A 25,760-nucleotide genomic window follows, 5' to 3' on the forward strand; every position below is an offset into this window, starting at 1 on the left:
TAAAAACTAACTAATTTAATAAAAATCACAGTTGTATTCCACACAATGCACTGTTTTTTGAGAACAAAAATTGGTAAATAATGCACCATAATACATTCTGACGAAAAATAAAAATTATTATGAATACAAATAAAATAAAAGAAGCCTCCCGTGAGTTACTACAAGCTATAAAGTAGATTTTAAAAACGTTTGATAGAATAAAAGCTCACTGCGGGACGTTGTAGAAATGCGTGTGTGCACCACGACAAAGGAGCCTCATTCACTTTGCATTGGGGTTGTTTGCGTGGTGCAGACACGTAAATGTAGCAAAGTTCGTGACTCCACCACGCACTGCGGTGTTAAGGAGTCGTGGTGGAGTCACGCATTCTGGTGAGACCAGGTTGAAAAAAGGGGGAAATCGTGTTGGTGAACACGAATCAATAGATTAAATGCCGTGACTATAACATGAAATGCCGTGAGACTGGGTTGCAATACCACTACGAAAGTGGAAGCTAGTTAGCCTAGCTTGCGAACATACAGTAACCACTAATTCCAACTTGATAAGCCTCCCAGTGCTGTGTTCATCCTTCATTTAGTAAAGTAGGCGAGTTAGCGATTTTTCATTGGCCCAGTTGTGGTGACTAATAAAGGGTGATGTCTGTAACCCCTGTGCTTATTACTTTACAGTCAGTTACTATCTGTAAATAAGCTGCCTGTCCCCTTACAACCTTTAACAATTGGGAGGAATCACTGTGTGCCTACATATCTCTATTCCACTATGAAAATGGAAGCTACTTAACCTAGCTTGCTAAAGTTACCACTGATTCTCACTAGGTTAGCCTCATAATGCTGTGTTTATTCTTCTGCTGAAATCACAGATGAGCAGATATTGTCAGCATACCCAGCTGATTGACTGATCTGGCTGTTTACATTTATAAATAAAAGAAAATTGCAAACAAATGTTTTGCCCACCCTTACAAGAACTGCCCCAATAAACTGACCAGTAGGCTACCGCCACTATTGTTAATCGGGAAACACAATGTTTTCATAAATGTTTACCTTTATATATACAGGCCATGATTTTGACTAGATATTTAAGACTGCACGTTTTTTATATCCTTGTTTTTGTTACCCTGTCTAAGCATATGGCTCCTTGGCCTCTCCTGCCACATGCTTATTTATATTTGCTGCTGCTGCATTGGCTATGTAAACACAGTCACATCTTGGCAAATACACATTTGTATTTCAGTTCACCTCTTAAAAAAAACGTATTTTATATTTAGAAAAGGTAAAAAAATAATTAATTAATTTAAAGGGGACCTATCATGCAAAATGCACTTTGTGATGTCTTTTATACATAAATATGTGTCCCCGGTGCGTCGGGGAACTCACGCAGCGTCAGAAAATAAAACCCTCTCTCTTTTCCTCCGTACCCAAATCTTTTAAAAACGGGGCTACAACGAGCGGATACAGATTTCCATCCGAGCTGACGTCAGCCCGGAATAGTGGGCGGTGACGCTCCGCCTACATGGGCAATGCTCCACCTGCAAACGGACCGCAATCGTTATCAAAAAAGTCTTCCGTCCACACGCAACAGGCACCAGAAACGTGTCCGTTCACACGAGACCGCTGGAGACGCTGTAGTACATATGCCAGGCCCGTAAGTGGCGCTGTAGTCTGCCACAAAAGCATGGTTGCCATGGTTGCCCTTCTGTTTATTCTCCGCTGTGGACGCTCTGGCTCTTTTTCTCCCTCCCCGTGGCAAGCGTTTGCTCCTGCTGTAAATCTCTCCGGTAGTCCACCAGCAGATGAAAAACACCCACCTCTCCGCCTCTTCCAAGGGACGAGGGGACCGCGCGGCAGAGTTTCAGTTAGATTTTTTTTCGCCGGTCAAGATGTCCGTTAAAGTTGAAATCTTACGGACAAAATTAGAAAAGTGCCGGTCAGAGGTCTTCTTTGTTATTTATTGAGCTTTAAAACAAATGAATAACGACTCTATATAATCATATAAGAATAAAAAGCAGAGCCTCTCTTTTCCTCCCCCTCTTCTGAGAGCCCAGCAGCTGATCTTTGAGCACGCCCCCCTCTCCTGCAGGGGGGGCGTGGTCAGCTGCAGCTCATTTGCATTAAAGCTACGTCACAGAATCAGCCCTTGCAAAAACAGGGCTGGAAAAGAGCAAATAGAGCGAAATGAGGCATGGCTAAAATGCATGATCTGTTTGGTATTTTGAAATAAAAACTTCACAGACATGTTTTATATAGGTATGGCCCTACAATATATTTTTCAAATATAGCATGATAGGTCCACTTTAAATAAACCAGTTTCCATAAATAGGTAAAAATACTCTGATATAAATACCATTACCGCATGTGACACATTCATATGGCCTGTAAACGCAAATGCTCAGCAGGGCCTTCCTCAGGATATGTTCAGGGCTTCCTTGACTCAGCCCAGCCTTTTATGATCAAACTCTTTCTTGCATTACACTCTTGTCAACTCAGCTTTCTCTAATAATGCAAGACAGACAAGCTGCAGCTTAAAGCTCTCTTTTTCCACCTTCCCAAAATCCGTGGGCTCAAACAGTGGGTCATTATGAAGAGTGATCAGTGAATGGGCCCATTGATTTGGGGGCCGGGGGAAGGTCATGTATGAACTTGTGGGAGAGAGGGAGAGAGGAGTGAGGGCGGTCATGTATGTATGGCAGCAGACTTGGAAGTGCAGCGTCCCTCTGGAACCCCTCCCCAAACATCCACCCATTTCCTCCGCTGGTACTGAAGGTGCTCAGCAGGCCCGACGCCTCTCCACTCTTTAGTGTGTGTTCTGTTCATGATCCAAAACAACAACAATTAAAGCTTCATAAAAAAAGTACCTAAAGGAAGGAAATGTGGTTCTTATTCCAATTTTCCTCCACCAATAATCAAACATCCATATGCTGCCAGCTCTTAAAAGTGAAGGGCTTTTAAAAAACCTTCGGGAATTGTGGAATGGTTAACTATGGGAAAAGTTGTTTTCGAAGTATGTGATCCCACTGTGGAAACAAACGAGAGCTTATTGGTCCTCCTAGGTAGTGAAGGTTAAAGAGGCTAACGGGTCAGAATTCCCTAGAGATTAAAGCAGGTGCACACACCTTCGTACACGTGAGAGGAAATATTTCACTTCAAGCTCTCGTGTTACCTTGCACTTTGACATTTGGGTCTTTGCACCCATTGGCTCCATTCTTTATATTCAATATCCACAGTTCTGAATGCCTCACATTCATGTGTCTCAACACCTGGAGCTTCTCCTTCAAGCAGTCGAGCAAATGCAGCATCCAGAACTTAAAAGTGAATGATCCAATGCTTAATTCCATAACCATTTTTTTTACATTTGCCATCATAACGAAGTTAAAAGTAAGAATGTATAGAAGTCTATGAGAAAATGAACCTACTTCTCAATTAATGGGCGTGGCTAGCTTGTGATTGTGACAAGCCACCACCATTGCGACCCATAAATCAGGATAGAGGCTAATCCCTGCACAGCTCCAATCTGTTATCCAAATATAATGACTTCTGGCAACAACAAAAAAAGACAGTGAAAGAAACAATGCCAAATGTGAGGCCTTAAAACAGTAGTCCACAAATCAATTGATGATGTTACAAACGTGCTTGTTTTATACAGTTTATGGTGGCTCACTTCTTCTTTGATGTATTTGATTTGACAGATCATTAGCTTGCTGATGTATCAAAGACCATTTTTTATTATTTTATCTCATTGAGTTTAATGACACCTTGCAATGGGTTCATGTGCTTTTGACTGAGGTAAATGTTATAAGGTAAAACACATGTCAAATGTTCATGAACAAAGTTTAAAATAAATGTCTTTTAGTTTAAATGTCTTTGACAGCTGTATTTATTTCTACTGAGCAGGAGAGGCAGCTTCCTTTGTTGACCTTAAAGAGCCACTAAGTCACCATATGATCCTTTTAAACCCATATTACTCAAACCCTGATGTGTACTCTCATTCCTATAGTTTATAAATGCAGATGCCAATGCAATCAGACGGTATGGTTTCCCATCTCCATAGAGTCGGACTGTTATTAACTTTAATGACCACGTTTGTGAATCCTTTGCTATCAGCTACAGAGCAGGAAGTTTGGCCAGGTGTTGCTGTCAGTATGCAGCAGGATAAATGGAGGTAAGAGAGAAAACCATGTGTTTGTGGGCGATTTGATTCTCAGTAATTGTATTTGTCTTTGTCTGCTGCCTTCTCCTCTTCCTGACCAGAAAAGCCCCACAGGCATAAACAAGAGTCAAAACACAGACAAGAAAAGAAGAAAAAAAGACGGCTGCGTATGACTGCATGGATCCAGATCAGACATCAAGGCAGTTCCTCTACACTGTAGGTGTGTGTGTCTGTGGGTGAGTCAGGACTGTGCTTGTAATTAAGATGCAATAACAGGAGATTACATCTATAAAACATCTGCTTCACCAGGGTCTTGAAAAGTTGATTAGGAGAGGTGATGAAATGAAATCAAAGGCAGACATTATGTGTGTAACCTCACTAGTTAGTACCAATCATTCTGTTAATATTACAACCAGTTCTGGCAGCAAGGCTTTTTATTTCATGTCATTAAATCATCAGTAATAGCTGGGTTTCATGCTCTCTTTCATTTTCTGTTATACATGAGATTGCAGCAGGTCAGCTTGACAGCAGTCCTTGTCACTTTAACAGAGTATGGCCTTGACTGTTTGACTTTCACTGAAGTTTTCTTTCTTTCTTTAAAGTTGTATTTATATGAGCAGCAGTAATTTTTCTTTCTAGCTGGCCATTACTGTTTCTTGTCATGTTTAGCAGCCAACCAAAGTCCTTGATAGAAAGTGCCGCATTAAAAAGACAAAACTATTAATTTATAGTCATTGTTATTAAACTACAGAAGCAGAATCCAATTATTATTTTAAATAAATGTGTGACTTTAAATGCTAGCCCAATCAGACCGATTACATTTGGATTTGGATGTAAAATCTCAAGGCATACTGCACTTATTTTATTTTGTTTAAGGCACCATCATAAGGCTTAGCACTTTTATTATTATTGTTGTAGGACACTACCAAATAGGTGCTATATGTAAGCTCAACACATACCATGAACTCTATGATACCTAACTGTTGATTAGAGAAAACAACTTACTTAAAATCACTCTTTAGATCATGGTAACTACGGTCGTTTAATGTTGTGTCTCGTCAAATGTGTTAGTTATGTTTATGTATTTTGTCTGTCATTTCCTGTTTTATTTTGTACTTACCTCTTGTGTTTCATTTCAGGCCCTGTTTCTTCCTCCCCTTGTGTGTTTTTCCCGCCATCATCAGCGTCTGCCCCGCCCCTGATTGTTTCCACCTGTTCCCACTCACCTCATGTTTCAATAGTCCTGTCTCTCCCCTGTCCTGTGTCAGTTCGTCTTGTTTGTTTCCTCGAATGGTCGTGCCAAGCCTCAGCTCAGAAAGGATCGCTTTCACTCATGTCAGGTTTGGTTTATTTTGTTTATTTTTGTTGGCTTAAAGTTGTTATTAAGTCCTCTTTTTGTTACGCTAGTTTTTTCCTCCTTGTGAGCGCCTTTTGTTATTTCCACCACCTACTCCGTTAAGAGGGATTACCTGAACTGTGAAAATAAATACACTTTTTTATTACATTCAAGACTTTGTCTCTGGGTCGTGCATTTGGGTTCATCAGTTTGTGTCGAGGTCCTGACATTTAAGTCATATAGCTAGCAATTTTCACCCATGAAGGCCATCAATTCATCCGATTGGACGAAAAAGTGAATGTGAACAATTACTGTCAAAATGTATCATTCGTCCAGTGCTGGGGTTTAAAACCAAATACCTGCAATACGTCTTACATTCCAAATAGTGTGCGTTATGCCAATTTGCATATGTTAGAATCCTAAAATAGTCAAATAACTATGTGAGCATGGAAAATATGTGACTCTTTTGGTTGTCTTTTTCTCTTTGTGTTGTGAAATGACCCTGTCTGTCAGCTTTTGCATTTGTTCCCTCAGAGGACAATAAAGTAAAGTGTGGGGTAGACATTATCATACAAGACTTGTGCTGGCACATCTTCTGAGTTTTTTTTGTTTTTTTTTGTATTTTGCAAAAATACCTGGACCATGAAAGCCTTTAATATACACTTGGTTCTCAACACACCTGTTGTACGGTAGACCTTTTCTGTAGCATAAGAAGTCAGGCTATTAGATTTTCTTCACTTGACAAATGATCTGTTGGCAGTGCAGTGTTAGCCAAGTGTTTGGATAATAAAACATTTGGGAATTTCTCTCACCAGGTTAACAGCTTCCGAAACAACATCAAGCTGTTACAGAACGATGATTATTTCCAATGGGTGGGCTGATGGTGCTTCCCAGACTCTCCCTACATTCCTCATGCCCTTCCTCTGCCAACTGGCTTCCTGCTGGAACCCTAAAAAATAGCTTCCTGCTCCTGGTACAGAAACAGATGTTTGTCATCCAGATACGTTTTTTTTATTCAAGCATAGAATGAAAACCTGATAATGTGATCAGGGGAGTTTGGTTTGGTTCCACTATATCAGGAGTCACTTTGGCTGAAGATATTGATCAAGATCAAACATTGACAGTCATAGTGCATCTGCTACTCATCAAGTCTTTCAACATTCCCACGGCTGCTTTTGAGCCGGTCACAAAAACATTTTCATGATCTTGTTTTTAGTGTTTTATTTTGAAGTTGTTAACTGATCCATTTCTACTTCCTGCCTGTTTGATTGTTTGTCCAGGCCTTATTAGTTACACCTGTTCCCCATCAGCCCTCCTATCAACACACCTCCTCTAAACCTGCACTTTAACCCCTCATTAGTTTAAGCCCGTCTTCAAATCAAGATTTTTCTGTTTAGTATTATGAGATGTAGGAAAAAAAGTGGGCCTTGGGAGAAAAAGGAGAGAGGAGGCAGTGATGACCAGACTTAGCAGAGGGCATAGTCACTAAAAGTAATAGGGTAACATCTAACTGGACTTTGTGATATGTGTGTGGAAGAAGAAACAGTGGAGCATGTACCTCTGAACCGCAGAAGATATACATCCGAGGCTTTGGGTGACCGTAGCAAGATCTAAAGACCTACGGGACTGTGTGGAAAGTGTACCAGACAACAGATGTATTGTAGGCCATCTCTCAAGAATGGGATTGTGACATTTCTCTATCCTCCTTTCTTTCTTTCAAAATGTTGGATCATTACAGTGCTCAATTGCCTCTATAACAATCACAATAGATCGATAGCCTAAAAACACTTACAGATCTTGGATGGCACCAACATGCCCTATATTTATTTTATAAAAGTCTATTATTTAACCTGGAAGTAACACCTTGACACAGGATATCAAGCATTCTAGAACTCAAGTGACATCCAGTTAGTCCTCTGCTACTTTCATATTTTCATTGGGGATGCAAATGCACGTATTTTACAAAGTAAGGGGGAATGTCCCCTCTGTCTACGCCTATGCATGTCATTTCTGTGGGGGATGTTTTTGCTGTGTGGTGTATGAATGGAAAATGATTGCATCACTTGCTTTTAATCAATCAAACAGATGAAACAGATGGGCTAGTTGTTGAGTTCACGGAGTCGGGTCTGTGCATCTGGCAGCAGCAGCATTCAGATGTTGCCTCTGAACTGTGAGGACGGAGTAGTCGGTCACTGAGTCTCTTGCTTGACGGAGCCAGCACAAAATCCATGTGTCCCCATGTGAACCTCAAACGCCTGTTGATACTGTATTTTGGAGGCCTGTTTCTAGCTGCAGACAGGTGCCAAATGGACTGGAGACGGTATTGTGTTTCCTGAAGTGCCGTTTCAACAATCTAAAACACCAGACGAAAAACCAAGGCTTTAAAGTTGGAGAAGAAACAGAAATATAAATCTCTCCACTAATAGTAGTGTGATTGGACCAAATTGACATAAAGCCTCATGTGGGAGAGAGAAGAGACACAGTTTAGGTAACTAAATCCACATTTGAGTCCTGAAAACCTTGAAAGTCTAAATACTGTTACACTGACCAACGAGTTCAACTAGCCTTCATTCTCCAGGCTGTTCTAATACACCGTTTGTAGCTATACCTAAAGTAATGCTCTGTAATTTGTGTATTTCCCACAAAATCATTTCCACGTAATTGTGAACCAGGAAGTATCAGGGGCCAGAAAGTCCATAAAGGAATGAGTTTGTGGTGGATGGTTGGGTCCAAAAACAAATGGCTCTCACTCTGGAGACCACGTTTTGTGTACCTTATCTAGCCAGAATGTATCAATTTGTCATAACTCCCATATGTAAGTAGTGCCATTTCTATCTAAATCTTAATCCAAACTTGACTTGTTTTGCAGAAATCTTTGCCACTTCTGTAGTCATTTTAACCCAAACCACAATATTTATTGTTGCCTAAAAGAGTGATTTCCTGTAAAGACAGACTTTTATTTAAAAAAGGCGCCACAGTATGCATGTAAGAAGGGGAAATTCAAACATGTTGCTGGTAAGATATCATACGAACCTTATGAACTGTGAGATCTGTTGCATACTCTCTCTGGGCTCTTATCCACTCTGTGCTGGAGAAATACTCAACATGACATTATCAGTTGGATAAGATATACTTACTTTGCACAAGCTCAACATCAACATCATTTTTCAGATGTGCTTACTTGGGGTTCAAACTCCTTTATCTTAGTGCTGCAAATGAACAGGGAGTCCTTTGCAATGAAGACAACTATATAATAAAGAAAATAATTAGGAAAATATTAAACCAATATGTCTCTGTAGAGTGTAGACGGTTGTGATTCTGCAAGGACAATCATTTGCAAATCAGCTGGTTTTCTAGAAAGACTAGTAAATGTAGAGCAGTAACCCATTAACATCAGGTTTGTGGACTGATGGTTGAACTGACTGTCAAACTCTCTGTGGCCCAATATTGCGTAACTCTCCTCCTGTAACAGTGTAAAGGCTGAAAGTTGACCTTGGCTTCAAATATCCTCCCTCCTGTCACAACCATCAGAAAAGATCTACATTCAATCATGACTCATCAGAAAACCTTTGGGAAAACCGGGACACAATCTAAATATTGTGATACAATATGAAAAGTGTTTATTTAAGGCCTAACAAATGCAGCCTACTCTCATTTCTGGGAATGTTGCTATCTCAGTGAGAAACAGCAAAGTTACTGTAGTTGAAGGATTATATTATGATTGCTACGGCTACCTCTTGGTGCTACTATTACTTTTGGATCTAGCTGCTATAGTGTATCTATAATTTAGATCTCGTTAAAAATAGTTGTCAGTATAGATTCATAATCAAGAAATAATGTGAATGAACTGAAGTAAATATAATGGTATGTAAGGTTATTTAAACTCAGTTTAGTAAGCAGTTTTCTATGCTAAACAACTCCCCTAAAATGAGTACTAATTAAAAAAGAAAAGGGAAGTAAAGTCACGATAAATGGAGGTTTTACATTCTTGACCAATAGCCCAATCAACATACTGTAACTCGTGAAGCTTTTAAATAACTATGGTACCGTACAGGTGCTTGCCATGGCCCATTACATTAGTACATTTATCTGTTTCTTTGCCCATGCACCTGTTGCATGTTATACTGCTGATGCAGGGACTTTGCACAGACCGTGGGAGAATTATTGGAAACAATAAAACAGGCTCATTGATAAGGAGCTTCGGGTACTTCGTGTACTTCTTGTATGGAGTGTTGCACAGCAGAGCTCCGCGGTCAGACCTGAACATCCACTTGTTGAGTTCACAACAGTTTACCGTCGCTCTATTTAAAGAGGCAACACCATGGCTCGCGGGCTGGTCAGACGGGAGTCTGTGGAAACGGAGATGCATAAGTCCGAGGACAGCACAAAAACCTTCGTTTACACCAAGAAGAAGGGCTACGATGTGACCCGGAACCCCCCATTGAACAAGGTCAGTGGAGACACTTGTGAGAGTTTTCAGCGTGTTTCTGTGACAAGGTTGACATTATGTTTCACATGCGAGCTGCTGCTTTCATGCGCTGTAGGAAATATCACAACTCTGAACAGCGGATATGACTGCGGAAAGATGCTATGTTCTGTAATATCACAATTCAGTTAGTTTAAGTGACTTTTTATGGGGTGGAGATATTGAAGGAGTGATGGGTTATACGCCTACAACAATGTTTTGTTAATAAGGAACTTCAATGCTAGGCTAATGTTAAAGTTTGACACCTAGCTTACAGACGTGTATTTTTGGCCGCTGTTTTGGTGACATTCTTCCTTTTGTAACTTCAAGAGCAGCAACCATGAATCATATGTTAAGTATGGCATGTGGTCAATATTTTTGCTGTATACATGTACAAGTCTTCAGTGGACAGATGGTCGAAGCCCTCTAGAAGCAAGTGAACGCCACATTAGCCTGGAGGTTTAGGCATCAGCTTTAGCCGTGGTTATATTTAGATTTAAAGTGTTATCACACAGAGAGGCTAATATTGCACTGTCACGTATTGCTTTACAAAGACTGTAGCCGTTTGTTAGTAGGTTCATGCATTATTTACATAATTAATGGCGATTCCGGCCTCTGTTTCCCCAGTAAGGACTAAAGTACTCAGTGTACTACTACTGTATACTGTGGAAGCTGATATCTGGTTAAATAATTAATTACTGCCCCAATACATGTAATATTAAAGCTTGTTTTCACATTCTCTTCTTATAAAATGAGGAACACAGTTGGAAGTTGCCTCCTCATGCAACAATTAATGCTGAGCAGTTTCCTTGTAAATCATGGGAAAGAGGAAGAGGTTCTTTTAGGTTAACTCCTGTCATCGTCATCTATTGACATTTTAAACACAATTCATTAGACTGACTATTGCTGTTGAATAAGCCTGATGTATTTTTCCCATGCTTTAAACACATCCATCACAAAAGAAGAGTCTCTGGCAGCCCTTTGGCCTTTCCAGTGTTTTCTCTTGGTTTGTGTGGTGGGACGGGGCCCCAGGGGTCAAGCTGTGGTGACAGCCTGGTCTCTGTCCATGGTGCTGACTGACCATCCAAACAACTGGCTTAATTCACAGCCACTCTTATATGTCAAGTGTTTCCTACAAACAGTGCGTGGTCTAAATCAGCTCTTTGTCAAAGTCAAGCTAATTTTAGAGCTCTTGCACGGTCTATTTCTTCCCTCTGAGCTGTATTCTCTGAGCACTCTCACTGGTGAAATATGTTCCCCTTATGAAAGCAATGGGAAAACATTAACAGCTGTAGGCCTGTCTATTATGGTTAGGGGCGCAGCTATAGATTCATATCATTGTCGATTCATCTGCATCAACATTCTTTCAATTATTGATGATATTTAGTCAAAATATTGGTCAGAAGTGGTCGAAAAATTGCCATAAAAACCTTTCAGAGAGAGAAATTTGACAAGCTACAATCAGAGTATTGGAATTATTTTACTTTCTGCTTGAGAAAATAATGAAGTATTTTCTTCTATTGATTGATTAATTGGCTTACTGTTAAGTTTATTTGACTACAAATTGGCACGCATTCACTAGTTTTTGGTTTAAAAGCTGTTTCACTCTGATAAAGCTTGCAGTCAGTTTAGCACAGCTGGCTTGTGTAAACAGTGATCTGATAAGTGGGACAGTGGAGTTCACACAGGCCAGTGTCAGAGCTGGTGGCTGCACAGAGAGCAGTCTGTGAGGCCAGTTAATGACTCCACTGCTGAGGCGGCCACATGCTGCACATCAGCCCTGTGTGTTTGTTTTCACATGTGTAAGCGTGCATGGGGTGGCAGGTAGTGCACAGTTGCATTATGAGTATTAAGAACAAATGACAGCAGGAGGTGTGTTCAACTAGAGACACAAATGTCACTTTATGTGAGAGATTGCACAAAAGAACGAATCAGGTTGGTTGAATCCATCATAGGAACATGCTGTGTGTAGAAATGTTGCATTATACAAAAATAGATATTCAGTTTTGGAATACATTTAACAAACCAGGCTGTCAATGATAAATGAGGCTCTTTATGTGGTGTCACACTTGGAAGGAAGGCCGTTTGATTCCATATCAGCAAAAAAACATAAGGGTCTTTGTTCGTAGCATAAATAGAGCAATGCCCTTTTTTGAGACAAACAAGGTTTATGCAGATAAGGATTTCAGAATGTATTAAACAATCACAAAGGCTGAACCTGCACAACCCAGTGATTGATTCACTTTAGAAAGATTATAATATCCTCTAATACTGCCAGTATTACATAACATGGTTGTATTACCCATGACATTTACTTTGTGAAGGTTTAACTGATCTTTATCTGCTTTCCAAAGCTCTTTTAGTGTATTTATACTAACCTTATTTACATAAGTGCAGAAATATTTCATCTCAAGACAAAATGATCTGTCTATTTTTTAAAGAGGACATATTATGTTTATTTTCAAGTTTCATATTTGTATGTTGTGCCTCTACTGTGACTGGTTCACATGTTTTAATGTTAAACTGAAAAGAGAGAACCTCTTTCCACCCTCCGTCTGAAACCAGAGCCCAGTCTGCTCTGATTGGTTAGCTAGGAATCTGTTGTAATTGGTCAACCGCGTAGAGATGTCCTGCCCCTTAGCCTATCACATACAATGTTTTGGAAGGCTAGCCAATAGAAGCGTAAGTGTTAGTATAGTGATGTCAATATGTTGCGGAAGTAAACAAAGAAGTTCAATGAAGGTGTTTCAGGCAGGGGGGGAGGGGATTTTAGCCTTTGCAGACTATTTACATGCACACAAACCTATATAACACACTACAGGAAAGGGAAAACCCCCAAAAGCATAATAGGGCCCCTTTAATTCTCATTTTCTGTCTCTCTCTGAAATCACAGGCATTTACTGTACATAGAGAAACAAAGTGGAGACTCGTGGAAGCAGGTACTAGTTTTTAACATGACTGATATACTCCTGAAGAGTAAAGCATGTGACTTGAAAATGCTATATTTACGTAAGGAAACTCACAACAAAAGGGGGAAAGCCAAGTCCATTCCCTAAACTGTTTTTGTAATTATATGTTTGGTGAATGTCAAAGAAAATAGGCAGACATTTTCATAATGGCACTGTTTAACTTGTTGTGGCTTCAGGTCATCTTGGAAAGCCCCTTGGACTTTCTGTTACACACTTTGATTTTGTTCCCAGAGCATTACTTTTCTGCATATGCTGATCTAATTTTAAAATAGTTTATTTTTATAAATGTCTTCAAACTGATGTGATGGCTGTTTGTAATAAAGGTCAATCTGGGACCTATAGCTTCAGTGCTTAGACCTAAACTGTTTGTTTACGTCTCAATTTACACCTAGGGACCTTGAATGAGCCCAGTGTACAAGAGGGCTTTTAAAGAGGGCCAGATAGGTTGACCTAAATATATGTGAAAGCATGACCAGTCTAGCACTTGGATGTTACACTATATTTTGTCTGTTGTAACAAAGGTCTCTTGAGAACTTGGCCTCAGAAATGCAAGTCTTAAGCCTTTAATAGAAGTTATAGATACTTTTAAATGGCACAGAAAGATCACATGACTCACAGTTTTAAGACTTACACTCCCTCATGTATTTTGTCCCGTCTTGTTTCTTACTCTTCTTTTCCTGTCTCCATTGAGTAATGTTAAGAGTAATTATTATTAGAGCCTCACTTCTTTGTTCCACTCTTTACAAGAAGGCTTTTCTTCTCTCTTTTAAAGTGGGCCATTCTCAGTAAGCTCACAATTTGTTTTGTAACATTGTTTTGGGGAAGAAAAGTGTCTCGTAGGACTTTTGAGAGATTTTACCAAACTTTAGAGAGATCTGTGGCAGAACAGTTTTTTTATTTAGATCAATTTTAAAAAAAGTCGTCATATTAGGGTCAATGTACTTCTGTGTCAGTTAAATAATGAACATTCAACATGGGAGTGATTCACATAATAACATTTTCGGGTTGGCTTTCAAATAAGTTATCTAGCTAATTCATAAATTAGCTAGATAGTGTAACTCCCTCCCCCTCAGTTCAAGCTGCTATACATCTACTTTGCTGGAAGGGGGATGGGCAAAAGCTTCGGAGACAAACCTATAAGCAGGTACAGGAAATTGAAACAGCAGGAAAAAATAAAGAATGCTGATTTTGGTTGCTAACCCTTCAGGTTATCTAACTTTCTGTTGCTGTGTTTAAAGGGGGCTACACTTTAGGGTTTTGCTGAATGTTGGTCGGTTGTGTGTGTGTTGGGGTTGCACTAGCTTGCTAATATTTGTCAGATTTGTGGTCCGATTAACAGTTTATTTATCAAATGTGCTGCCCCATATTGCCTTTTTCCAGGCTACTGGGGTCTTATTTCACAAAAGAATAATAATATTAGCCTGGATACGATCCAATAAGCTTGATAGCCTTGGCCACTTTTTCTCATGATTATAAACTGACTTATTCTTAGGTAGAGATACCAAAACACAAATATTGTATAGTGCTTTAAAGGAGGCATTCAGCCAATCTCAGTTGTTGGTTGATCTGATCAATCTAAAGCCTCTCATCACTTCTGCTAAAGTGACCCAAAACACAGGCTCCCTCAAACGCACACAGGTTTGAGTCAGAGCAGAAAAAAAGGTTTCTTATGCAGCTGGGTGAACCCACCACTGTCAGCCCTGTGCGTGAACTGAGGCGAGGAAATTGGAGGAGAAGGTAGGAAATGACTGCTAAAGAGTGTTAGTGGCCCGGCACAGGCAGGCTTCTGTGGCTCAGCCAGTGGCACATTGTTTCCCTCCTTCTGATTTCAGCGAGCCCTGGGGAAGAGGTATGTTTACCTCCCTCAGCTGGCCCACTTCACCTCTAACAGGAGCCAGTCACAGCACAACATGCTAATTGATGCTGAGGGACGTAGCGCTGAAAGCAGCCTGTCCTCACATCAGCAGGCTTCGATTTCCTTTTAATCTCTCCCCTCTCACACTTATACCTGAGTGTTCACCTCTCTCTCTGGCTAACACTCCCTCCTCCCTCTGCAGAGGTGGAACCGGATATTATAGGTGTGTGCAATAAAGATATGAAGTGGGGTGCGAGGTGTAGAAAGGGTTCTCTGTGGGGAGGAAGAGAGCGCTGGCCACGCTCTACAGACGTCCTCTGTCTCTCCGCTTGATCACACATTAATGAGGCATCTGTGTGAATCCCGGCCCTCAGTGCGTCTCTCTGACGCTGGTTCCGCCTGCCGCGGCCTTGAAAAACAACAACAACAACATACTCCTTTTAAAAATGCTCTCACATGTAGCACCCAATCAGGGATGCTGTTTCACCTCAAACACTAAACTGAGCTGTCGGTGTGTCGGCGGCCAACAGATGCCCATTCACTGACTCTGTACTGTAGGTAACAAGTGCAGTCAGTCATAAAGGGTGGAGAGAATAAGAAATGCAGCTCTTGTGGGATTATTCACCACTTTTTACAGTTTCAAAGTAACTGTCTGATATGTGTGGAAGCCCATTTCTGCCAGTAAAAAAAAAAATAAAATAAAAGCTTGTGATGGAAAAAAGATTCTGTCAGTCATGACACTGAGACACTTTCTCAAAATAGTGAGTTAGTATCTCAATATAACAACTCAATATCTCAAAAGAATAACTTAGTATCTCAAATAATGACTTATCTTTGCAAAATATGTTGAAAAATACTTTTTTATGACGAACATGTATTCCATAGAGAAGACATATTCTAGGTCCACAAAATCATCAAACATGTATATATAATAAATACAACAATGAATAGACTCATAACGTTAAACTAAAAAAACATAAGGCTCCTGAGTTAGAGATGGCGCTGTCATTCAAGCTTTTAGCACTAAAGCCCGCAAACTCTGTAAATCCCCTCAACTAAACAGTAATGTTTTGTTTATTGAGGTTTGTAAAATCGCTAACATTATGGGCCCTATGAGCCTACGATTGCTGAAAAAATGGAAAGCCCATGCCCAGACAGCACTGCAATTGGATGCCCCATTTGTAACCACAGGCTCCACTTATGACATTGCAAGATGGCCCATCAGATGGAAGACTTAAAGTTTAAATCTCTGCTCTTGGCGAGTGCTGAACAACTGTGTATCTGATCGGGCATTGGGGGTGTGCTGGTATGCCAAATGGCGACGGTCCTGATAACTTGATGTAGCAACTGGAAACAATTACGCTCTCATGTTAGATTTACTCTGGTTTTGCTCCCAGATTTTCTTGCATTTTTTCTTTTAACCAAGACTGACATCAGTACATTTAGCAACTAACAAACAAATAGTGACAAATGTGCCTTGCTTTTCAAATGTTAACATAGAAGTATTTATGTATATTTGTGGCTCTTTGATCCTTTTTTTTCGTAATGTGTCTTGCTTTGTTGTTTGCCGCACAGCAACTGATTTGCTGAGTTTTCCACTTGAAACATAATGCACTCCAGCCGGTATGTGTTTCTAGCAAAGCCTAATAAGGGCTTTTATAAGAGGGCATGCACTCCTTCGAACAGAATTATGTCACAATTGTTAAAAGGTGCCAGTGAGAAAACAGCTGGATGACCTGGTGCTGACTTTAGTCGACCCAGTCTGGAGCTTTGATTCGTGTCAGCATGACTCAACGATGGAGTTTGTTTTCCGCACAGTCAACCCTTATAAAAGCTTCGAGCTGACAGTTTGTGTTGGTGAGGAATCACAGCAATGCGTTGTTTGTGCTGCTAGCCAAAGTTCCCATGGACCTCAGTGATCTTTCTGCATTTATCAATTTCTCAGCTTTCTGGCCTCAATCCATCGTACAATCAACGGAGGGGAAATCCTCTGATGGATATCTGTTATGATAAAGCAGTGCTTTTAAAGTTAATAGTGCCGCTATTATTTATTGATTTCCAAATTATAAGGAGCCCCTAATTATTCGAAGCCTGACAAATGTCAAGTTCATTGCTAAAAGACCCCATCAAGTCTCCAAAATAGATATGAAGCTAGAGCCAGTGTGTTATAGCTTATAAAGACTGAAACAACAAAACCTGGAATATTATTGCCCATCACTCCCTCTTAGAGAGCCACTTAACATGTATGGGATGGATGTCTATTAAGGATTGTACAGATATTTATGACACCCAAAATATGTGTTCTGACTGACTTTGGTGATCTCTTGACTTTTCCTCATGCACCATCATAAAGTTGACATTATTAATTTGAGAGAAATCCCTTGACATACATCCGTCCGACAATCTGTCCAATAACCTATAACAACTTCGAAAATCCCCTGACTTTTCATCAAGCGGCATGATCGGGTAAAAAATGTCAAATACCTTTTATGACAAAAGTTCTGCAGAACTAATTCCCATCAGCTGTACTTTGTGTTAGAACTAATAACTTTTGTCAAGGAAGTTATATATTTTGATTTGATTTTCAGTAGTATTACGGTAAAAACAGCACTACTATTGTTGTTGAAGGTTGTAGCACGAAAGAACACATCCAATGTTGGAGTGGCTACCAATCACGTTGCAGACACACAAATCATTTGTTATACTTTTGTTAGAATTGCTCACTCCCAATGCCCTTCTAGTTATCAAATGTTAAGCTAAAATGGTTGACATAGTAAAAACTACAGCCTCACAGAGCCTCTAGCAAGGAAATCGCTCTCGAAAACATCGACTATACATTGCTACTACGTTTTAGATTTTCATCATGTGAATTTGAGTGACTTTACAAAAGACCATTGAACAGTGTTTTAAAACATCACTGCACTGTCTCTAGGTGTGGCAGAAATGATGTGAAGATATCCTTGTATGTTCATATTACAGGTTGTTTAGAGGTGGATGGCGACCATGTTCGTTTAACTGAGCGGTACAAATGGAACAAGCCTTTCTCTGTCATGACTTTATGCAGAGCAGCTGCACTTGTCAATCCCCCTCAATAGGTGGACTGCCACGCTCCGTGCGTGTGTGTGTATGTGTGTGGTTGTCCCAGGTGTTCCAGGTTGACCACAAGCATTGCTGGGGACCAGACATTCCTCTGATGGACTGGAGTGGATCGGCCAGACAGAACGAAAGTGCACCCTCGTTCCCCTCCAGTAACCAACCCCAACTTGAGACACACACACACACACACACACACACACACACACACACTCAGGAACACACACACTCAGGAACACAAGTGTTCATAATCCCTTTAAGAAAGGTTTTAAGCTGAAGCCCCATAAGTGCTTTAATCAGTCTTCAGAGCTTGCTCACATAAGTGTAATATGATCACACTCAATTGTGATGCTGTGTTTATTCACCACCAGGTCCTTCTAAATAGCCCCCCCCCCCCCCCCCCCCCCCATCTTTCTCAGCTCACTTTGTGTTTTTTGTAAGATGGTTCTCATTCATGTGAGGACAAGGGAGAAGCCATTAGCTTGTCCCAGACAGAGAGGGAGACAGTCGGAGCCTCATCACCTCCCTATGAAGCTCATCTCCCTCCTCTTTACTTCAATGCTGCTTTTGTGTGTTATGTCAGAGCGGTGGAGGTCTTGCCATGTCTTCACAAAGATACAGCAGCAAGAATTTTAAGGTAGTGTTTTGTTTCAGCATTCTGAAACGTAGTGGTTATGTTAACATGATGTGCAAATGGTTTTCTTAAGTACACTGAGTTCATTGAAACTAATGCTGTGTTGATTGACATGTTTTGTGGGGGTGCAGAGACGTTTTTTTATTGAGCATCAACCACACATTTACAAGCATATTGAAGAAAGATAATAGTCTTTCAGGAGAGTTTCAGGCCACGCTTACACCTGTGAGATGCAGCTGGGACGCAAGCCTGCATGAAGCCACTGCAGCAAAATGCATAGATTAGAATAGTGAATCTGTTGCCTAAAATGTTCTGGACATGAGAGCAATCCACCTGGGTACTTTTCCTCTTATGGCCACACCCTTTTTCGGGAGAAAATATAGTTTGCCAATAAATACATATTCGGAGGTCTTTGCCAATCAGTAGGGAAAATGAACAATAACTTGCATTTTTTTATATACAAGGACCCTAATACGATAACACTTAAATTGGGGTTTTCTTGGCTTGTCAGTGTTATATTTCAATGCAGTATCTAAATGTACTACTTTGACTTTTTACATTACAAGGGTTTACTTTGGTTTTACTATTGATGTCAACCTCATTAGCATCATATTTTTAGCTGTGATGGAGTGTTTCCCACAAATGTACACTCATTGACTGACCAGGTCAGGTCCCATTGTTTGATTTCTTCCTATCTGTCGACACGACAAAACACGACACAGCAAATTTTAGGATACAACTTTTTTCCACTTAGCACAGATTCTTTGTTTTTAACAGAAATGGGGCGGGCCGTCATAATGCCAGGCAGTTAGAGATGGCTCTGCTCTCATCTATGAAATATGTCAATAACATGAGCAGTCAAGTGTGGTTGCACTGTACTCACTTAACTTATTAAGTCCTTACCGTGAGAAGAGTATTATAGTTATTTTGAGACATCCTCTACAATTGGATAAATCTCAGGATTTATTGGAGATATCCTATGCTAATGAGTTCAGTTCAGTCTGTGGACACTTCACTGTGCAAGTGAAGACAACTTGTTCTACAGTAGGTACTTGTAAAATTCACAAGGATTTTAATTCGAGTTATGTTATTGATAAACAAACTATTGATTGGTTGTTCCTCCAGAAAAAGAGCACAAATGTGATTTTCAGGAGAGACATACACATTTGTAAAGCTAGACACTGCTGATGAGGCTGATACTCTCACCCAGTGGCGGCTCCAGAATATTTTTGTTGGGTAATCTATGGTAGGGCTAACCCATACAGTGGTGGGGCTCAAGTCAGTATTTGCAATGTCTTGTAGTAAACAAAAAGGGCGACCTGGAGCCAATCCTGCAATTTCCCCACAGGTGAAAGAGTTGACATGCTGAAAACCCAACCCCTGCAGAGGGGTCTGGGGGATTCTCCCCCAGGAGATTTTTTGAAATACTAACACAAAATACACATTCTGGTACTCTCTTGAGAAGAAAAATACATACATCTATTACTACACATTTAAAAAAAAAATGAATGCCATTTTTGTTTTGTTACTTTGTTCTGAAAGCTGAACCTGCTGCAGCAGTGCTGCTCCTCACAGAGAAGAGGAAAGAGGCTGTGTGAATTACTTTACATTGTGGATAAGGGTGGATAGCCCCCATTGTTCTGTGTGTCAAAATGAAAGACAGCCCACACCTATCAATCATCAAACCGTGGGGTCTTATTAAATCGACACGTAATGTTGTATCGATGTATAGAGATGTACTACAGCAAAAGTATTCTCCGTCGGGACTTCCTGTAACAACACCACGCCGTTATCGTGATTCTGATTGGCCAGAAGACATTATCAAAGATGTTTTATTGAGAAGATGATCACTACGTGACAAAAGTTTTCAAAACTGTTTCTAGTCTTCGGTATTTCCAGACAAGTGGCTACTGAAATCAATCTTACTAACTGCTGTCTGTGCAATTTACTCCGTGCGAGTTGACGGACTTTATTTTGCTTACTTTAACATCATTTTTCATGGTGGGGCTGAGGTGGGGCTCAGCCATTTCTTGGTATGGCTGTAGCCTACCCCAGCCATACCCTGGCGCCGCCACTGCTCTCACCTGAACATGGCCAGAAGTGAATTGGTTTGGAAGGCTTGGACACTTTCCCGGCAGCACTCAGGCTCCTGAGCAGTGGCGGCGCCAGGGTATTTTTGTTGGGTAATCTATGGTAGGGCTAACCCATACAGTGGTGGTGCTCAAGTCAGTATTTGCAATTGAATTACATACACGCTATATCGCACCCCGTGAAACAGTGAAATGCCACACGTGAGGTTTAGATTATTTCCCTTTCTCAATCAAAATGGAACTGTATGAAATAAAACGGCACATTTGTCTTATAGTAAATAAAAAGGGATCACTGTGAACGGACATATGATAGTACACGTTGAAGATCCAATAGGGATACTGAATGGCGGTTCCGATTGATCTCAATCAGTAATGCATGACGCAGACCCAACGTTTCGTTGCTCTGATTGGCTGTAGGTCTATTCAAATTGCATTCGGAGGCATTTTGATCTGACCGCGGCCACGCTGATATTATAACACCAGAGAATTTCCACACCTTTAGTGTATAAAACTCCCCCACTACTTAGACTATTCCTTGCACCCCTCTTCTATAAGCCCGAATGGTCTCAACCATATTGCATCAGTAACGTGCACTTGTTGTTACAGCAGGATCAGTTTGTGTGTTGTGGACACGACCCGTATATTTTCGCAATCCGTGTTCTCAACATTTTGCATTTAGCTTATTATTTAATTGAATTTGCTTACTTTAACATCACTTTTCATGGTGGGGCTAAGGTGGGGCTAAGCCATTTCTTGGTATGGCTGTAGCCTACCCCAGCCATACCCTGGCGCCGCCACTGCTCCTGAGGGACCTGCACGGTGGAGCATGAAAAGGCTGCCTCAGGGGGATTGGCTGTGTTTGAAGAAGCCTACATGTCCGCTGCCTCCACCCACTGGGGCTGCCCTCCCTAAGTCAACAGAGGCTCGGTTTTCAAGGCTGTTTGACCAACAAGCGTGTCTGTACATTCACAAGTTGACACCTCTTGATTTAAGGAGCCATGCGCTTTCATATTTGCTCAGAATGAGGAATTTAAGACGCTCGTTTTGGACGGTCTCAGAGCTCAGTGTTGCTAGGTGGGGATCATGACTCATGAAAGTGAGGAGTAATTCATTCGCCGTCTGCTTCTAATGGCAGACAAGAAAAGAGATGTGTGGCTCCTGAAAGATGTACATTACATTGACGTAAAGCCAGGAGAATTGAAACACAACACTGTTTATTTCTACAAATTAATAAATAACATTATCTTAAAATAAATAATACAAATAATATTTAAAACATCTATTAATCTAAATCAAAAAATAAATTAATATATTTTTACAAATATGTTATAATAAATATAACAAATATAAATGAATAAACATGTTTTAATGTTTTTTTTGTTGACATTTTCTATCTACTTATTTACTTTTATACTCCAATATTTGTATTTTCATACTTTTAATGTTTTCACAAATATTTATTTATTTGCCTACTTATTCTGAAAAAAGCATTGGGATTCACTTATTTCATGAAAGATTAACTCTCTTTATGGAACTCCCATGTTTTCACAAGGGGTCTATTCTTCCTGTTTTACCAATAAAACGTCTGTAGTCAAATTGCCTTGTTAAAGTGGACCTATCATGCTATATTTAAATGATATATTGTAGGGCCATACCTATATAAGGTATATTTATTTATACGTTTCTGTTTTCAAAATACCAAACAGATCATGCATTTTAGCCATGCCTCATTTCACTCTATTTGCTGTTTGCTGTCTACGGGGCTGATTCTGTGAGCTGCAGCTGACCACGCCCCCCTGCAGGAGAGCTTCTGATCAAGTCAGAAGAGGGGGAGAAAAATAGATCTCCGTCCTCCGGGTTTTATTATCTTATTATATAGAGTCGTTATTCATTTGTTTTAAAGCTCAATAAATAACAAAGAAGACCTTTGACCGGCACTTTTCTAATTTTGTCCGGAAGATTTAAACTTTAACGGACATCTTGACCGGCGAAAGAAAACCTAACTGAAACTCTGCCGCACGGTCCCCTCGTTCCTTGGAAGAGGCGGAGAGGTGGGTGTTTGTCATCTGCTGGTGGACTAACCGGAGAGAATTACAGTGCTGGCCTCGACGGGGAGGGATTGCATTGAATTAAAGCAGCAGGAGCAAACGCTTGCCTCGGGGAGGGAGAAAAAAAGCCACAGCGGAGAATAAACAGAAGGGTAACCATGGTAACCATGCGCGGGAAGTCTTCTTCGCTGCTTTTGTGGCAGACTACAGCGCCACTTACAGGCCTGACATATGTACTACAGCGTCTCCAGCGCTTTCTAGCGGCAATGGCCGGCCGTGGCCCAATCCCACATTCCCCTGATAGGTGGAGAGTTGGCCCAATAGCCGTAGCGCCACCGTCCTGTCGTCAGGACAGTGTTCAAATCTGGATCAGCTTTTATCAGATCCGTTTGCAGCCCTTTTTTAGAGATTTGGGTATGGAGGAAAAGAGAGAGGGTTGTGTTTTCTGACACTTGGTGAGTTCCTTGGAACACTGGGGACATATATTCATGTATAAAAGACGTACAAAAGTGCATTTTGCATGATAGGTCCCCTTTAAGTAAAAAAATAAATAAATAAATACAGCTTATTGTCTAAATAAATCCCAAATTCCATGCTCAAAAGTCTAAAGCACAATAAATTACAAGAATACAAGAGAAAATAACATTGACAATGGCAAGGAGGCAAGCTTTAGCTGATTCAGTGCAGTTCTGGCCATATATCAAGTTTTCATGCGGCTTGCACCAAAATAGACCTTTAGTATTTTCTGTTGCTCCATGAGCTCTCAATAACCACGTGGCAGTACTGCTGTAACATAAACCCATTTGTCTTTCCTGTTACTTGTTGTTTTTCACATGGTTATTAACAGGGTTTCCCACACATAGACTTTACCTGGGCGGGCCGCCCAGGTAAAGTGTTCGTCCGCGACCACGACGCCATCTGCGATCGATTAACTTGTGGACAATGATCCCTCGCTCTACGCCTCCTGTACCCAGTCCCGGACTGGCCATCGGGAGGACCGGGGGGTTTCCCGATGGCCAGGCCTGTTAAGTGGCCTGCCTCACACAGGGTGACTGGCTGTCTACATGATGTGGTCTGCCTCATACAGGGTGACTGGCTGTTTACATGATGTGGGTCTGCCTCACACAGGGTGACTGGCTGTCTACATGATGTGGCCTGCCGACATGGCCACTGTCATACAGATCATAAATCAAAGCCCTTGATTGGTCTCTGTGTGTCATTCAAGCTCAGGATAACCTCAGCTCAGGTGAGGTAAAGGACTCTCTGAGTGTTTAGATAGTTAACTTAGTCTAAGTTCTCAGTGGGTCTCAAACGGTTTGGTCACCATTTATGTAAACACATATTTCCATTTGAAGGGGGAGTGATTAGTCAAATATGCATGAATAAAAAATAAAAAAGTTAACTAGGTGAAAAAGGGTAAGATACACTTTTAAAACTTGTTGAGAGCTAAAACTAGTCTTTGCTGCTGCCTCAAAGAGGAGCAGGAGGGAGAGGAGGGAGAAAGGTGAGGCTGATTCAGGAGCCCAGACACACTCACAACTATAAATGAACCAAAAACAAATAAATAAACAAGTTTCAGTGTTTTTTCATATTGGAAATGGTATGTTATGGCCATGATTTTATGATTATTGAAATGTATACAAGTTCTGTTTCATATAGGTGTTCCCATAGGTCTAGTCTCTTTATTTCCCCCTCAAAGTGCACCAGATTGATGCATTTAACTCCAAAATAATTCAAAATAATCTTACCGGGGGAGCAGGCCCCCGGACCCCCCTAGAGGACTTCAGGTCCACCCCCACTTAAAATCACATGGATAGTTTCCTAAATACATTTACCATTTGTTTTAAATAGTAACCCATGTCCATATGTTTATTTGTGGGTAGTAGATTTAAACTATAGAGCTATCACTATGGGCCCTGCCTGTACCTGCTCACTCTGCCATGGCGTGAAGGGTCTGCTAACAAGCGACCAACAGAAAGGTTAATGTTGTCGCACGTCACAAAGGCACGTCACCTCAACCCCCACCCCCCCCCCCCCCCCCCCCCCCCCCCAAGTATATTTCAGATCTGTGGGAAACACTGGGTTATACTAGCTTAAGTGCAACTCATCGAAACTTGGGTCATTGTAAGCATTTCTATTGAGTGCTGTGGCACACTGCATTGTTTTATTAAGACCTTTAATCAAGAAAACTCTGATTATTCAAGCTCTTTTTCCAAAATAAACATGAAAATCATCTTGAAAAGCTGGCACAAAAAGCTCTGTTTCTGCATTGATTGCTCCTTGTTTTGTTGTCACCACACTTTTTCTCAGTGCTCCTATTTAACAGCATTATTAGCGCAGTTCAGAAAATGTTGGTAGAGAAAACACTAGCTATCTTTCTGATTAATGCGTTTGGCCTCATGAACAAAGTTTGAGTGTTGTGCTGCCAATGACTGAAATTGTTTAGGAATGAGGGTGCACATGCAGGCCTTACACGGCACATTTGTTTGCTGGAATTCATTGGGAAAAGCTTAGTCAGGCAGCGAGATCCTGAGAAGAGACTCATCGGAGCTGATGTGTGCTCTTTCCCTTTCCTCCTGAGAGGAAGGGATGGATTGAAAAGGCTTTATTTTGAAGCCATTTCTCTTCAAACCTGCTACGGCTGCCAATTTAGCAGGAAACAGATGGGGGGCATCTGGCCTTTAGCTGAGAAAATCTACGGGAGTTGGACAAAATGGGCCAACATGGTACTCAGTAGCTTGAATACAAACATATTCGGCAGAGTGCTTACATGGCCAAAAATTGACACTGATCATTGATTTTGCTTCATATCCAGTATCAACAGTCACAATAATCTAAATGTAGGACAATGACTCCTAGTGAACTTTTGTTGAATTAACCCATGTATTTTCTACAGTAGAATAGATTAGCCATTGTGAAATATCATGTGTATGAACGTGTTAACCTGGTCTTGATCTGAATTGGAGATAAATATTTGTTGAACTCATTGGCCCATTTTCAGCGGCATTGTACATAAAGCGTGGTTACGGTTCTGTTCTACAAATGATTAACAGTCTCTTTGTGTGTTTCATGTGACATCTATGCCCTATACATTCTTGCACTTTTCCCTGTGCCTTTTAAAAAAGATGG

The 25,760-nt window shown here is 40.7% G+C and overlaps 1 protein-coding gene across 1 annotated transcript in view; it reads left to right on the plus strand.

Moving 5' to 3' along the window:
• The first annotated feature begins 9,719 nt into the window (after window positions 1-9,719).
• The window catches only part of me1 (malic enzyme 1, NADP(+)-dependent, cytosolic), an 89,382-nt gene continuing 73,341 nt past the window's right edge, over window positions 9,720-25,760 (plus strand). Inside the window, exon 1 of the mRNA XM_034127987.1 lies at window positions 9,720-9,927. Coding sequence (XP_033983878.1) covers window positions 9,799-9,927 — 129 coding nt within the window. The 5' untranslated portion in view covers window positions 9,720-9,798. The remainder of the gene's footprint in view (window positions 9,928-25,760) is intronic.

Source organism: Trematomus bernacchii, unplaced genomic scaffold, assembly GCF_902827165.1.
Source record: "Trematomus bernacchii unplaced genomic scaffold, fTreBer1.1, whole genome shotgun sequence".
Taxonomy (NCBI): Eukaryota; Metazoa; Chordata; class Actinopteri; order Perciformes; family Nototheniidae; genus Trematomus; species Trematomus bernacchii.